Genomic DNA, 15,661 nt, shown 5'->3' on the forward strand with positions numbered 1-15,661 from the left:
GCAGAATTGTCAGCAGTTGTCATGTGAGAGAAAAAATAGGGCCAGAGGTTCTGGTCTGAAATTGTTGAACTCTGTTGAATCCAGAAGGCTTACGTTGAGCTCCGTTGGAACAGGGTATGAGGCCGAGGTCGAAGTGGGAGTGGAGTGGAAAATTAAAGTGACAGGCAACTGGAAGCTCGGGGTCATACTTACATAGAAACATAGATATTTATAACGCAGAGGAGGCCATTTCGACACATCGTGTCCGCGCCGGCCGACAGACAAAGAGCTGCACGGCTCTCGGTCAGCAGCCCTGAAGGTTACATATGAACCTATGCGCAATGACGGAAAGCCAAAGAGCACCCAGCCTAACCAGTCCACCCCACACAACTGTGACCCTTGCACTGAAACATTCTACCCTCCACCCCAACCGGAGCCATGTGATCTCCTGGGAGAGGCAAAAACCAGATAAAAACCCAGGCCAATTTTTGGAGAGAAAAAAATCTGGGAATATTCCTCTCCGACCCATCCAAATGATCGAAACTAGTCCAAGAGATCACCCTGGCCGTATTCGATTCCCTGCAGTACTTACCATTATATCTGCTCCTTCCAACAAAAGGTCATCCAGTCTAATCCCAATTACTAGCTCCAGGTCTGTAACCCTGCAGGTTACTGCACGTTAAGTGCCCATCCAACCATCTCTTAAAAGGGGTGAGGGTTTCTGCATCCACCACTCTTCCAGGCAGTGAGTTCCAGACCCCCACAGCCCTCTGCGTAAAGAAGCCCCCCCCCCCAAATCACCTTTTAACCTTCCACCAACCACCTTAAAACTATGCCCACTCGTAATAGACCCCCTCCACCAATGGAAATAGGCCCTTATGATTCACGATGTCCAGGCCCATCTCAATTTTGTACACCTCATTGAGGTCTCCTCGCAACCTCCTCTGTTCCAATGAGACCAAACCCCGCCTATCCAATCTGTCCTCATAACTAAAATTCTCCATTCCAGGCAGCATCCTAGTAAATCTCCTCTGTACCCTCTCAAGTGCAATCATGTCCTTCCTATAATACAGCGACCAGAACTGCGAACAGTACTCCAGCTGCGGCCGAACCAAAGTATTATACAATTTAAGCATAACCTCCCTGCTCTTATATTCTATGCCTCGGCCAATAAAGGCAAGCATTCCGTATGCCTTCTTAACCACCTTATCCATCTGGCCTGCTACTTTCAGGGATCTGTGGACAAGTACTCCAAGGTCCCTTTGTTCATCTACACTATTAAGTGGCCTACCGCTTAATGTGTATACCCTTTCCTTATTAGCCCTCCCAAAGTGCATTACCTCACACTTCTCAAAATTAAATTCCATTTGCCACAGCTCTGCCCACCTGACCAGTAGATTGATATCCTCCTGCAGTCCATGATTTCCCTCTGCTGCAGTCTCTCACTCTCTTGGGCACTTTACACATTTATTTCAAATGTATGTTAGTGTCATCTGCAAACTTATTAATCATATTCCCTATATTCAAATCTAAATCATTAATGTATACCACAAAAAGCAAGGGACCCAGTACTGAGCCCTGCAGAACCCCACTGGAAACATCCTTCCAGTCACAAAAACATCCATCAATCATTACCCTTTGCTTCCTACCTCCAAGCCAATTTTGGATCCAACTTGCCAATTTGCCCTGGATCCCATGGACTTTAACCTTCGTGACCAGTCTACCATGTGGGACCTTATCAAAAGCTTTGCTCAAGTCCATATACACTACATCGTACGCACAACCCTCATCGGACCTCTTGGTTACCTTCTCAAAAAATTAAGTCGTGTTGGTCAAACACGATCTTCCCTTAACAAATCCGTGCTGACTGTCCCGAATTAATCCTTGCCTTTCCAAATGTAGATTTATCCTGTCTTTCAGGATTTTTTCCAATGATTTTCCCACCACTGAGGTTGGGCTGACAGGTAATTACTCGGCATATCCCCTTTCCCCTTCTTTAACAAGGGTACTACATTAGCAGTCCTCCAATCCTCCGGCACCATGCCCAAATCCAAAGAGGACTGGAAAATGATGGTCAAAACCTCTGCTATTTACTCTTACTTTGCTCAACAGCCTGGGATGCATTTCATCTGGGCCTGGGAACTTAGCTACTTTCAAAGCTGTTAAACCTCTTAATACTTCCTCTCTCTATATATTTATTTCATCCAGAATATCACACTCCTCCTCAATAGCAGTATCTGCATTGCCCCTTTGTGAAAACAGATGCAAAGTATTCGTTAAGAACCTTCCCAACTTCTTCCGCCTCCACACAAAGATTACTCTTGTGGTCTCTAATAGGCCTTACCTTTTCTTTAGTTACCCTCTTTCTCTTAATATATTTATAGAACATCTTAGGGTTTTCCTTAATTTTACTAGCCAAGAATTTTTCGTGCTCTCTCTTAGCATTCCTAATATCCTTTTTAATTTTGCCTCTAAACCTTCTATATTCCTCTAAAGATTCTATAGTAGTTAGCCTTTGGTATATGACATAAGTGTCCCTTTTTTTCTTTATCCTCCCCTGTAAGTCCCAAGACATCCAGGGGGCTCTAGAATTATTATTTGCACCCTTTTTCTTTAAGGGCACATGTTTGGACTGAACGGAAGTGTTCTGAGAAGCGATCACCCAATCTGGGTTTGGTCTCCCCAATGTAGAGATCGCATCATGAGCAGCGAATACAGTATACCTTAAAGTTGTGCTGTTCAGAAAGAGCTCCACCATTGCTGCATACATTCCCATGAAGGGAGGCATCGGGAAACCAAAAGATGCTGGTGTCGAATTTCTGACTTTTTGTGTCATTAAACTATAGAAGGTAGTTTTCTACAGAAGAATATCAGGCATTTAAACAGACTGTATGTTGTGTGTAACAATATTCTGGCTCCTAAATTTCTGTTTTTGGTTCAATTGCAAGTAAACACTGCAATGATTTTAGACTTGAGCAAATTCAAATGTGTAGGCTTATTGCAAAACAAAGTAATTTAGCTGCAGAATAACGAGATTTACATTAGGTGCTTGAGCCCGAGTAACTTGAGGGGATTCTGGAAAGAGAAACTGTTATTAAACAGATTGTATCAGATATCTAGCGAGGAACAATCATAAAGTAATCGCTGATTTATTGAACAATCTGGAGTAGATATTGGGAAATGTTAATGTGATTTATGATGAGCCCAAAACAAACAGCTCACTGCTGACCCTGTGATGCTTGAACAGTGATTGTGGATTGAGTGAGTTTGGTGTGATAAGGAATAGATTCCCGTTTAAACACCAGGAAATTCTAACATTTTAATTGATATGACAAATCTTTTCTTTTTTAGCTGCTTCTGTTATTTTGAAGTATTTGAATGACCAGAATCGGCCATATAGTGCACAAGATATTTTTGGGAATCTCCAGCGAGAGTATGGTTTCGGAAAGACAGTAAGATTGTTTTGTTTCTATTTGTCAATGGTAATGGTACTTCTATATAAAACTTGAGAATTTCTGAAGAATACAGAAGAATATTTTTTTTAGCCTGCCCCTAGGGACACCTCAAGCCAAAAAGCATGTGGCACCTTGGGATGCAATTGCATCCCATTGGAAATGAAATGGAGAGCCAAACTAGAGATTCTATTATAAACTTTTCCCGTCATACGAAAATAGTCATACAGGTGCAGCACCTAAAATCCAGGACTGAGGCCGTTCCGGACTTCCTGTTTTTCTGGACTTTCGAACGTGTTTCTGAAGTCCGGAAACGCCCAGTTTCGGGTATTTCCAGATTTCGGAACGCCAGAGGCGTGTCCCGAGTCCGGAAATGCCTGTGCCCAGGTTTCAATATTTCCTTTTTTTACACATCATTGCTTCTTCGCAACGCATGGTAAGTCTCCCTCTTTGTTTTTGTACCTGTATGTTTTGGAAGGTAGTCTGATGCCCTGTACCCCTGCACCTGTGCACTACTTGAATGCAAAGTTCGTAGGAACATCCCCATGGTTAAAAGAGGCTTCTATTTTCACCATACTTAATGTGAGCTTCCCGGCCTGTATCTTTTGCTACCATCTTCAAATTTGAAAAGGAATGTACAGTACTCAAAGTATTAAATATAATAAAGGTTTTTATTTGTAAAACAGTAAAGTTATGAAATTATAAAACAGTAAATGAAGGCTTTTATTTGGTAAACAGTAAAAAAATAAACAGATACAGTTACAATAGGTTGAAGGTTGTGCTTGGGGTGGAGGGCTCCGCCCTGATGCCTGGGGCTGGAGGTTGTGCTTCGGGTAGAGGGCTCAGCTATAGAAACATAGAAAATAGGTGCAGGAGTAGGACATTCGGCCCTTCGAGCCTGCACCGCCATTCAATAAGATCATGGCTGATCATTCACCTTAGTACCCATTTCCTGCTTTCTCTCCATACCCCTTGATCCCTTTAGCCGTAAGGGCCATATCTAACTCCCTCTTGAATATATCCAATGAACTGACATCAACAACTCTCTGCGGTAGGGAATTCCACAGGTTAACAACCCTGAGTGAAGAAGTTTCTCCTCATCTCAGTCCTAAATGGCTTATCCCTTATCCTTGGACTATGTCCCCTGGTTCTGGACTTCCCCCAACATCAGGAACATTCTTCCTGCATCTAACCTGTCCAGTCCCGTCAGAATTTTATGTTTCTATGAGATTCCCTCTCATCCTTCTAAACTCCAGTGAATAAAGGCCCAGTTGATCCTCATATATCAGTCCAGCTATCCCGGGAATCAGTCTGGTGAACCTTCGCTGCACTCCCTCAATAGCAAGAACGTCCTTCCTCAGATTAGGAGACCAAAACTGAACACACTATTCCAGGTGAGGCCCCACCAAGGCTCTGTACAACTGCAGTAAGACCTCCCAGCTTCTATACTCAAAACCCCTAGCTATGAAGGCCAACATATCATTTGCCTTCTTCGCCGCCTGCTGTACCTGCATGCCACCTTTCAATGACTGATGTACCATGACACCCAGGTCTTGTTGCACCTCCCCTTTTCCTAATCTGCCGCCATTCAGATAATATTTTGCCTTCGTGTTTTTGCCCCCAAAGTGGATAACCTCACATTTATCCACATTATACTGCGTCTGGCATTCATTTTCCCACTCACCTAACCTGTCCAAGTCACCCTGCAGCCTTCTAGCGTCCTCCTCACAGCTCACACCGCCACCCAGTTTAGTGTCATCTGCAAACTTGGAGATATTACACTCAATTCCTTCATCCAAATCATCAATGTATATTGTAAATAGCTGGGGTCCCAGCACTGAGCCCTGCGGCACTCTACTAGTCACTGCCTGCCATTCTGAAAAGGACCCGTTTATCCCGACTCTCTGCTTCCTGTCTGCCAACCAGTTCTCTATCCACTTCAGTACATTACCCCCAATACCATGTGCTTTAATTTTGCACATTACCCTTTTTTTGTGGGACCATGTCAAAATCCTTTTGAAAGTCCAAATACACCACATCCACTGGTTCTCTCTTGTCCACTCTATTAGTTACATCCTCAAAAAATTCCAGAAGATTTGTCAAGCATGATTTCCCTTTCATAAACCCATGTTGACTTGGACCGATCCTGTCACTGTTTTCCAAATGCGGTGTTATTTCATCTTTTTAATAAATTATTCCAACATTTTCCCCACTACTGATGTCAAGCTAACCGGTCTATAGTTACCTGTTTTCTTTCTCCCTCCTTTTTTAAACAGTGGCGTTACATTAGCTACCCTCCAGTCCATAGGAACTGATCCAGAGTTGATAGATTGTTGGAAAATGATCACCAATGCATCCCCTATTTCTAGGGGCACTTCCTTAAGTACTCTAGGATGCAGACTATCAGGCCCCTGGGATTTATTGGCCTTCAATCCCATTAATTTCCCGAACACAATTTTCCACTTGATAAGGATATCCTTCAGTTCCTCCTTCTCACTAGACCCTCGGTCCCCTAGTACTTCCGAAAGGCTGTTTGTGTCTTCCTTCATGAAGACTGAACCAAAGTATTTGTTCAACTGGTCTGTCATTTCTTTGTTCCCCATTATAAATTCACCTGAATCCGACTGCAAGGGCCCTATGTTTGTCTTCACTAATCCTTTTCTTTTCACATATTTATAGAAGCTTTTGCAGTCGGTTTTTATGTTCCCTGCAAGCTTCCTCTCGTACTCTCTTTTCCCCCTCGTAATTAAACCCTTTGTCCTTCTCTGCTGAATTCTAAATTTCTCCCAGTCCTCAGGTTTGCTGCTTTTTCTGGCCAATTTTGTATGCCCTTTCCTTGGAATTAACACTAACCTTAATTTCCCTTGTTAGCCACGGTTGAGCCACCTTCCCTGTTTTATTTTTCCTCCAGACTGGGATGTACAATTGCTGAAATTCATCCATGTGATCTTTAAATGTTTGAAATTTCCTCTCCACTGTCAACCTTTTAAGGATCATTGGCCAGTCTATTCTAGCCAATTCACGTCTCGTACCATCGAAGTTACCTTTCCTTAAGTTCAGGACCCTAGTCTCTGAATTAACTGTGTCACTCTCCATCTTAATAAAGAATTCTACCATATTATGGTCACTCTTCCCCAAGGGGCCTCGCACAACAAGATTGCTAATTAGTCTTTCTCATTACACATCACTCAGTCTAGGATAGCCAGCTCTCTAGTTGGTTCCTCAACATATTGGTCCAGAAAACCATCTCTCATACACTCCAGGAAATCCTCCTCCACCTTATTGTTACCAGTTTGGTTAGCCCAATCTTTCTGTAGATTAAAGTCACCCATGATGACTGCATTTATTGCATGCATCCCTAATTTCTTGTTTGATGCTTTCCCCAACCTCACTACTACTGTTTAGTGGTCTGTACACAACTCCCACTAGCGTTTTCTGCCCTTTGGTATTCCGCAGCTCTACCCATACAGATTCCACATCATCCATCCTAATGTCCTTCCTTACTATTGCGTTAATTTCCTCTTTAACCAGCAATGCTACCCCACCTCCTTTTTCTTTCTGTCTATCCTTCCTGAATGTTGAATACTCCTGGATGTTGAGTTCCCAGCCTTGGTCACCCTGGAGCTATGTCTCTGTGATGCCAATGATATCATATTCATTAATTGCTGCCTGTGCCGTTAATTCGTCCACCTGATTACAAATACTCCTCGCATTGAGGCACAGAGCCTTCAGGCTTGTCTTTTTAACACACTTTGTGCTTTTAGAATTTTGCCTTGGGTTTCTCTGCCCTCCACTTTTACTTTTCTTCTTTCTATCTTTTGCTTCTGCCCCCATTCTACTTCCCTCTGTCTCCCTGCACAGGTTCCCATCCCTCTGCCATATTAGTTTAACCCCTCCCCAACAGCACTAGCTGGGGCTGGGGGTCATGCTTGGGGTATAGGGCTCAGCTCTGATGTCTGGGGCTGATGATGGGCCAGCAATAGGATTATCAAATGTGGAAATTGCTGGTATAGTTACACGCTGTAGGTCTTGGGCCTTCTGATGTGACATCTTTTGAAATATATTTAATATTGTTTGTTTAAATAATTTGGGCTTTTCTTTTACGTTTACCGAATTCAGTAGACCTGCAGTATTTCCTTTTCACTTATGAAGCTTCGTTAGCTCTAAGGCGTTAATTCATTCTTGACAAAGATTGATTGCTTTGTCAATGAGCACTTTTTCGACTTGATCACAGGGACCAGCATTATCCTCACTGCGTTCATCCTTTTCTGGATGCAAAACCCTCTGCATAATTTCTTCATCTGTCACTGCATGAACAATGGAAGCATCGTTGTCTATGTCCATGGCCTCTACGACATAGTTCTCATTCAATTCCTGCGCAGCTTCGCAAGTCAGTCCTCTTGCATAATCTAAAAGTTGAGCAATCATTGCCTTCTCCCTGGACACACACGAAAGCCTTAAGTCCTGAGGAGCATCATCAGCATCATCTTCAGCAAACATAGTTGCTGGCCAGATGTTATGCCAAGCATTGATCAAGGTGTCTGCAGTTACGAAGTTCCATTCATCTGCAGCTGCCCATATGGCATCCTTGACGGAGAAAGCTTTTAAGAACGCTTTTATTCCCATGCTTATGTTCACAGTATTAATCAAACACCTCATAAACTCGTTTTTGTACAGACACTTCATCAATCTCAAAATTCCTTGGTCCTTTGGCTGTATGAGTGATCAGCCATGATCTTATTGAATGGTGGTGCAGGCTCGAAGGGCACCTATTTTCTGTGTTTCTATATTTTCTATGTAACATTTGGAGGTAAGTCGATTCCATGGACATTATCCTTTACCAGAAGCACAGGGATGTGCTGAGCAATTGTCTAGCAGCAAGTATATTTTGCAGTTTTCCTCGAGGTCAGCTTCCGTGCAATGAGCACATGCCTGGGGAACAAAATGTTTCTCAAACCAGTTCAGAAAGATTACCCTGGTTACCCATGCTTTCTTAGTGGCATAATAATGCACTGACAACAATCTTATGCTGGCTTCTCCCAATGACCATAAGCTTACACTTTTGTGTTCCAGCCGCATTTGCAGCAGCAAGCACAGTCAATCTATCTTTGACATCTTTTACACCTGCTGGCTGCGATTCTTCTGCTGCTAATGTCTTTCTCGGTACGTAGTGCCAGAACAGTGCTGTCTCGTCGGCATTGTACATTTGCTCAGGTGAAAGGTTTTCGTCACCAATTAGTTTGATGAACTCCTCGATATAATCAGCTGCCTCATGATCTGGGGCTTTCTCACCATATACTTTCAGTTGCCTGGTGCCATGACACCTTTTAAATTTGGCTAGAGTACTCGCATGGAGTTTCAATCCCCAGTTGTGCATGGAATATTTTAGCTTGTTGCACCACCATTGGGCCAGACAAAGGAACTTTTTCACTTCGCCTGTCGCCACCATTCCATCATTCTCAATCCACATCATCACATCTCAGCTTATGCCTACTTTTTCTCTGACTCACTTCCTTATGAACATCACTTTCTGCATAAAACTTCATGAGCTGTTCTTTCTGTTTTCTGATATCATAGATGGTGGAGATTCCAGCACCATACTCCTCACTCAATCTTCTCACTGAAGCACCTCTATCTAATCTCTGGAATAACTCCACTTTCTTGGCAATTGCCAGTGAACTATGCTTCCTCTTTCCTTTGCCTGAACCCATTGGGGTATCTGTTGGTCTTTTTGACATGGTTGCAATGACGAACAGCACAAATTCACAATCTGTACCAGTGCAGACCTTTAAATCGGGAAAAACACCACAGCGATTGAGTCAGGTTGAGTGGGGTCTGATCATGCGATGTAGGTGGATCAGGTGGGGTAGCCCCATAATGTTTAATGCCACTAAAATATTTTTTTTAAATGCTGAATTTAAAAGTGCATGTATAGCACAAGTGCAGGTGTGCAAACTTAAAATCGAAACCTGCTCTGGTCAGCTCTGGTCGGGGTCATGGGGCGTTGTGATCGGATCACGCGGTTGCTGCTTTGGGGAGCTGCAGTGTGCTGTGCAGTTTGATTCTGGCTGGGGTCTTGCGCACAGACTTTGGTTGGTTCTGGCCGAAGGGCGTGCAGACCCAGGAGCAGCAGTGCGGTGACTTTGAAGGCCTGGCCTGGAACAGGTAGGATTGGAGTCTTTATTCTCGCAATTTTTGTTAGTTGGATTTCGTTTTTTGACATTTTCCCTGGGCCCGGCTAGTGGCGGTAACGGTTTGGCAGGGTATCCGAATTCCGGAACATTTTGCCGATTCTGGACGACCCTGCCACGGATGGTCCCGAATTCTGGAACTCCGGGTTTTCGACGCTGCACCTGTAGTAATATTGAAAATGAGCATACGAGTGATGATTGACAGGAAAAGACTGGTCCATCCAGCCTGTCCCATAAAATTATGGTGCCTTGTGTATCACGATATATACACTCCCCACCAACGTTCCCTCTAAGCTGCGCAGTTGTGCAGCTGTCTGCCGGTCCCGTGCAGCCTGGGATCGGCTTTCCCAATGTAAAATTTTGCGCATGTGCGAAACTTTGGGCCACGCAACCTATTAAAGGGACCGTGCACCCAGATTTAAAATTAGGGGGAACAATGCTCCCCACCCCACTCGGAGCCATGTAATCTTCTGGGAGAGGCTAAAGTCTCTGGCCAATCGGGGAAAAATATCTGGAAAATTCCCCTCCCACCCCTTTAGGTGAACAAAACTAGTCCAGTAGACCAGTGTGTCCCTGAGTAACGTTATACCCTTTGCTGAGGTGATCTCTGCCCCAGCCAGAAAAAGGTCCTGCTTTCAATTGAAGGGATTCAGTGCCTCAGCTTTCACTGTACAAGCTGGCAGCCTGTTTCACAGGGCCACTATTCTCTGGGAAAAGAACCACCTCCCAGCCATCTCGTGACATCAAACCTAGATCTGGCCTTCCATAACTTGAGATTCTGATTCCTGATCCTCCCTAACCTATTTAGTTGAAACACACAGTCTGCACAAACACAATTTATTTGTCATCTTATAAGCCTCAAACCAATTACTCCCAAGTCTACGCTTCACTAAAGTGTAGAGTCCCAACTCTTTGAACCTATCTTGCTAACTAAGATGCTTTAGACTAGGAATGAATCTTGTGGTCCTTCTCTGCACCCTTTCCCATTCCTCAATATCACCCACCATGTGAGGAGACGAAAACTGGACTCTCTTCTAACTGAGGGCTATCCAAGATCTTGTACAAGGACAAAATGGTATGCTTTGTCTTAGTCAATTGTGCTGTAAATACACCCAACACCCTACTTGCTCTAGCTATTGACTCTCTGCATTGCTCATGAACCTTTAGAGATCTATGCGCTAGAACGCCCAGATCTCTCCACCAGCATTAATACTTTTCCCCAAAGGCTGTACGTATGTTCACCAGTTGCCCTGCCCACATGCATAACACTGCATTTGTCTAAGTTAAACATAATTTGCCAGTCACGAGCCCAATCCCCCAGCACATCTGGATCTGCCTGTAGCAGTCAAGCATCGTCTACACACCTGACTCTCGCACACATCTTCGTATCATCAGCAAACTTGATCATTCCTTCAACACGTACATCTAGATCATCGATAAAACATTTTTAACCGCAACAGTCTCAACACATAACCCTGCGGGCCACCACTGGTGACCGGCCTCCAAACAGATCCAGATCCATCTACAGCTACTTTCTGCCTGTGAGCTTCCAGTCAGTGCTCAGTTCAACGCTATAGATTGCCACTAACACCAGAGGCTTCGATCTAGCAGAGAAGCTTCTTTTGCAGTACCTTATCAAAAGCTGTTTGGATGTCTGGTTAGCCAATGTCGACTGGGATTCCCTCATCCAATATCTTGGTGACTTCTTCAAAAATACAATCAAGTCAGTAAAATAGAAAATGTACCGTATAATGTTCTAGATAACTTGTGTTTAAATTGAAACCGCAAGAACTGTCCCAATGGTCCTGTCTCCTCATGTCAGAAGTTAAGTGGGAACTGACTCTGAAAGATCAGGTCGAGGGATGTGTATCTGTTACAGTTTCAATCAGCTGACTGCTTGGTGATAATGTGGTACAGAACGAGGAGCCTCACTCCTGCTTGTAGAAGGAGCTAAGCTTTGAGTTTCACAGCACATAAAGTGAGAGCGTGTGAAGTGAACAATTGCTGCTTTTTGAAATAAAGTTTTTGGTTACTCTGGATACCGGTTACTAATAGTAGTTTCCTGAGAGGCTGTAGCCTCCTAGTGCTGGTAACATGTCCACAAGCCTGCAGTCTGATTTAAGGTTCTGGCTTGTGGCTGGCATTGAACCAATTGTTGATGTGACTGAAGCACTGACAGTAACACTGGAACAATTCCTGCTATTAAATCTTTACTATAACAGTTTGTTTCATCACACAAAATCTTTCGTTGCAGGCTGCAGTGAAAGCTCTTGAGCAACTAGCACAAGATGGTAAAATAAAAGAAAAATTGTACGGGAAACAGAAAATCTACTTTGCTGATCAGGTGCGCAACTGAGTTCTTTTATGTGTGAGGGTCTGTGTTTGGGTGGGTCTTTATCCACGATCTGATGGACTGCCTCTAACTAGCATTTCCAAAGTGCAGAACAGGGCAACAAGAGACTGGATGAAATGCACTGACCATGAAATCACCACTGTGCTATACCGTATTTAGTGTTAATAGACCAGTTTGGTTAAATATATATTTCCCTTTAACCCAAATTGAATTTCCATTATAATTCTTTTGCAAATGGAGCTTTCGTCAAACTACTCTGAAGCTGAACTGTGAATATTGGAATGGACTTCGTCTGATGGAATGGGGCCGTTCACTGACAATTTCAGTGTTTACCTCATTAGCGACTTTAACTGTGAGGCTGCCATGTCAGCCTACAGCAAGACTTGGATAGCATCTGCTGACAACTGGCAGGTGACATTTGTGCCACACAAGTGCCATGTAATGAGCATCTCAAGCAAGAGAGTCCGCCTGCCCCCTGTTGACCTCAAGCAGTTCCACCATTAATGAGTCCTCCACCATCAACATCTGAGGGGTCACCATTGACCAGAAATTTAACTGGGTCTACCATATTAAATCACCGAAGTTACTTGAACAATACCTTCATTTCCTGTGACCTCCACCACCGAGAAGGGCAAGAGCAGCAATGGGGGACAGGCATTTCTGTGGATGCAGACGTGATTCCAGGATCGTATGTTGCCTCCCTGGTGCCAGGGTCAAGGATGCATTCAAGAGGGAGTTAGATATGGCTCTTACAGCTAAGGGGATCAAGGGATATGGAGAGAAAGCAGGAAAGGGGTACTGAGGGAATGGCCGCCTCCTGCACCTATTTTCTATGTTTCTATGATGTCACTGAGCGGTTGCAGAATATTCTGATGGGGAGAGGGTGAACATCCAGAGGTTGTGGTCCATATCAGTATCAACGACAATGGTATAAAGTGGGATGAGGTCCTGCAAGCAGAGTTTAGGGAGCTAGGAAAGAGATTAAAAAGCTGTACCTCAACGGTAGCAATCTCCGGATTACCCCCGGTGCCACGAGCTAGTGAGTATAGAAATAGGAGGATCGAGCAGATGAATGCGTGGCTGGAGAGTTGGTGCAGGAGGGAGGGCTTTAGATTCCTGGGACATTGGGACCGGTTCTGGGGGAGGTGCAACCTGTACAGGTTGGATGGGTTGCACCTCAACAGGGCCGGGACCAGTATCCTCGCCATGGGAGGGGGGGTTTGCTAGTGCTGTTGGGGAGGGTTTAAACTAATTTGGCAGGGGGTGGACACCAGGATGTAGCATTCGAAAGCAGAAAGAAAGTGCACAAAGGATTGGGAGAGACAAAGCACCAGAGTAAGAGAGAGTACGGTATTAGGTGGGGTCAGATTAAGAGAGAATACAAGAAGGTCTAAGATAGGTTTACAGTGCATGTGTGTAAATGCACGGTGTTGTAAATAAGGTTGGTGAGCTGCAGACGCAAATAGACCAATGGGAATATGATGCTGTGGTGATAACTGAGACCGCGCTCAAAAAGGGCAGGATTGGGCACTAAATATTCCTGGATATAAGGTGTTCAGGAAAGATAGAGAAGAAAAGAGGTGGGCTGGCAGTATTGGTTAAGGAGAATGTTAATGCTGGAGGGGGGGTCAACGATGAATATATTTGGTTAGTGTTAAGAAACAATAGTGGTGCCATTACACTACGAGGTGTATTCTATAGGCCACAAACTAGTGGGAAGGATTTAGAGGAGCAAACATGCAGGAAATTAGAGGTGCAAGAACTATCGAGTAGTGATAATGGGGGACTTCAACTATCTTAATATACACTGGGATAATAGTGAAAAGGGCAGAGAGAGAAGAATTTCTGAAGTGTGTTCAGGAGAACTTTCTTGATCAGTATCTTTCTGGCCCAACGAGGAAGGAGGCATTGCTGGATCTGGTTTTGGGGAATGAGGTCAAGTGGAACAAGGGTCAGTCAGTGAACATTTAGGGAACAGTGATCACAGTATCGTAAGGTTTAGATTAGCTATGGAAAAAGACAAGGAGCAATCTCGAATAAAAATACTTAATTGGACAAAAGCCTATGTCAGTGGGTTGAGAACGGATACGGCCCGGGTAAATTGGAATCAAAGACTGGCAGGCAAAACTAATCGAACAATGGGCTGCATTTAAAGAGAAGATGGTTTGGGTACTGTCAGGTACATTCCCCCGAGGGGGAAAGGTAGGGCAACCAAAGCCAGGGCTCCCTGGATTATGCAAGACATAGAGAGTAAGATGAAACAGAAAGAAAACACGTATGACAGATATCAGGTTGAGAATACAAGTGAGAATCAGGCTGAATATAGAAAGTTCAGAGGGGAAGTGAAGAAGGAAATAAGAGGGACAAAGAGAGGGTATGATAAAAGATTGGTGGCTAACATAAAGCAGAATTCAAAAGTTTTCTATAGGTATATAAATAGTAAACGGGTAGTAAGAGAGGGAATGGGGCCGGTTAGGGACCAAAAAGGAGACCTACGTATGGAGGCAGAGGGTATGGCTGAAGTACTAAATGAGTACTTTGTATCTGTCTCAGCAAGGAAAAAGATGCTGCCATAGACATAGTGAAGGAGCAGATAGTGGATCGGATTATAAATTGATACTAGAAAGGCTGGCTGTACTTAAAGTAGATAAGTCACCAGGACCGGATGGGATGCTGAGGAAAGTTGAGGAGGAAATTGCGGAGGTACTGGCCGTAATCTTCCAATCGTCCTTTGATACGAAGGTGCTGTCAGAGGACTGGAGAATTGCAAATGTTACACCCTTGTTCAATAAAGGGTGTAAGGATAAACCCAGCAACTACAGGCCAGTCAGTTTAACCTGGTTGTGGTTAGAAATAGTAATCAGGGACAAAGTTAACAGTCATTTGGACAAGTGTGGATTAATAAAGGAAAGCCAGCATGAATTTGTTGAAGGCAAATCGTCTTTAACTAAGAACATAAGAAATAGGAGCAGGAGTAGGCCATACGACCACTCGAGCCTGCTCCGCCATTTAATACGATCATGGCTGATCCGATCATGGACTCAGATCCACTTCCTTGTCCGCTCCCCCCTAACCCCTTATTCCCTTATCGGTTAAGAAAATCTTATCTCTGTCTTAAATCTACTCAATGACCCAGCTTCCACAGCTCTCTGAGGCAGCGAATTCCACAGATTCACAACCCTCTGAGAGAAGAAATTCCTCCTCATCTCTTAAATGAGCGGCCCCTAATTCTCGTCTCCCCTATCAGTGGAAACATCCTCTCTGCATCCACCTTGTCAAGCCCCCTCATAATTTTATACGTTTCGATAAGATCACTTCTCATTCTTCTGAATTCCAATGAGTCGAGGCCCAATCTACTCAACCTTTCCTCATAAGTCAACCCCCCTCATCTTCGGAATCAACCTAGTGAACCTTCCCTGAACTGTCTCCAGAGCAAGTATATCCTTTCTTAAATATGAAAACCAAAACCGGATGCAGTATTCCAGGTGAGGCCTCACCAATACCCTGTATAACTATAGCAAGACTTTCTTGCTTTTAGACTCCATCCCCTTTGCAATAAAGGCCAAGATTCCATTAGCCTTCTTGATCACTTGCTGTACCTGCATACTATCCTTTTGTGTTTCATGCACAAGTACCCCCAGGTCCTGCTGTACTGCAGCACTTTGCAATTTTTCTCCATTTAAATA

General features: G+C 44.0%; 1 protein-coding gene across 1 annotated transcript in view; it reads left to right on the forward strand.

The window, feature by feature from the left end:
• psmc3ip (PSMC3 interacting protein) overlaps nt 1–15,661 on the forward strand; it is a 45,908-nt gene that overhangs the window by 280 nt on the left and 29,967 nt on the right. The window contains exons 2-3 of the mRNA XM_070864656.1: nt 3,331–3,431; nt 11,877–11,966. Of these exons, the coding sequence (XP_070720757.1) occupies nt 3,331–3,431; nt 11,877–11,966 (191 nt within the window). The remainder of the gene's footprint in view (nt 1–3,330; nt 3,432–11,876; nt 11,967–15,661) is intronic.

Source organism: Pristiophorus japonicus, chromosome 21 (assembly GCF_044704955.1).
Source record: "Pristiophorus japonicus isolate sPriJap1 chromosome 21, sPriJap1.hap1, whole genome shotgun sequence".
NCBI classification, from domain to species: Eukaryota; Metazoa; Chordata; class Chondrichthyes; family Pristiophoridae; genus Pristiophorus; species Pristiophorus japonicus.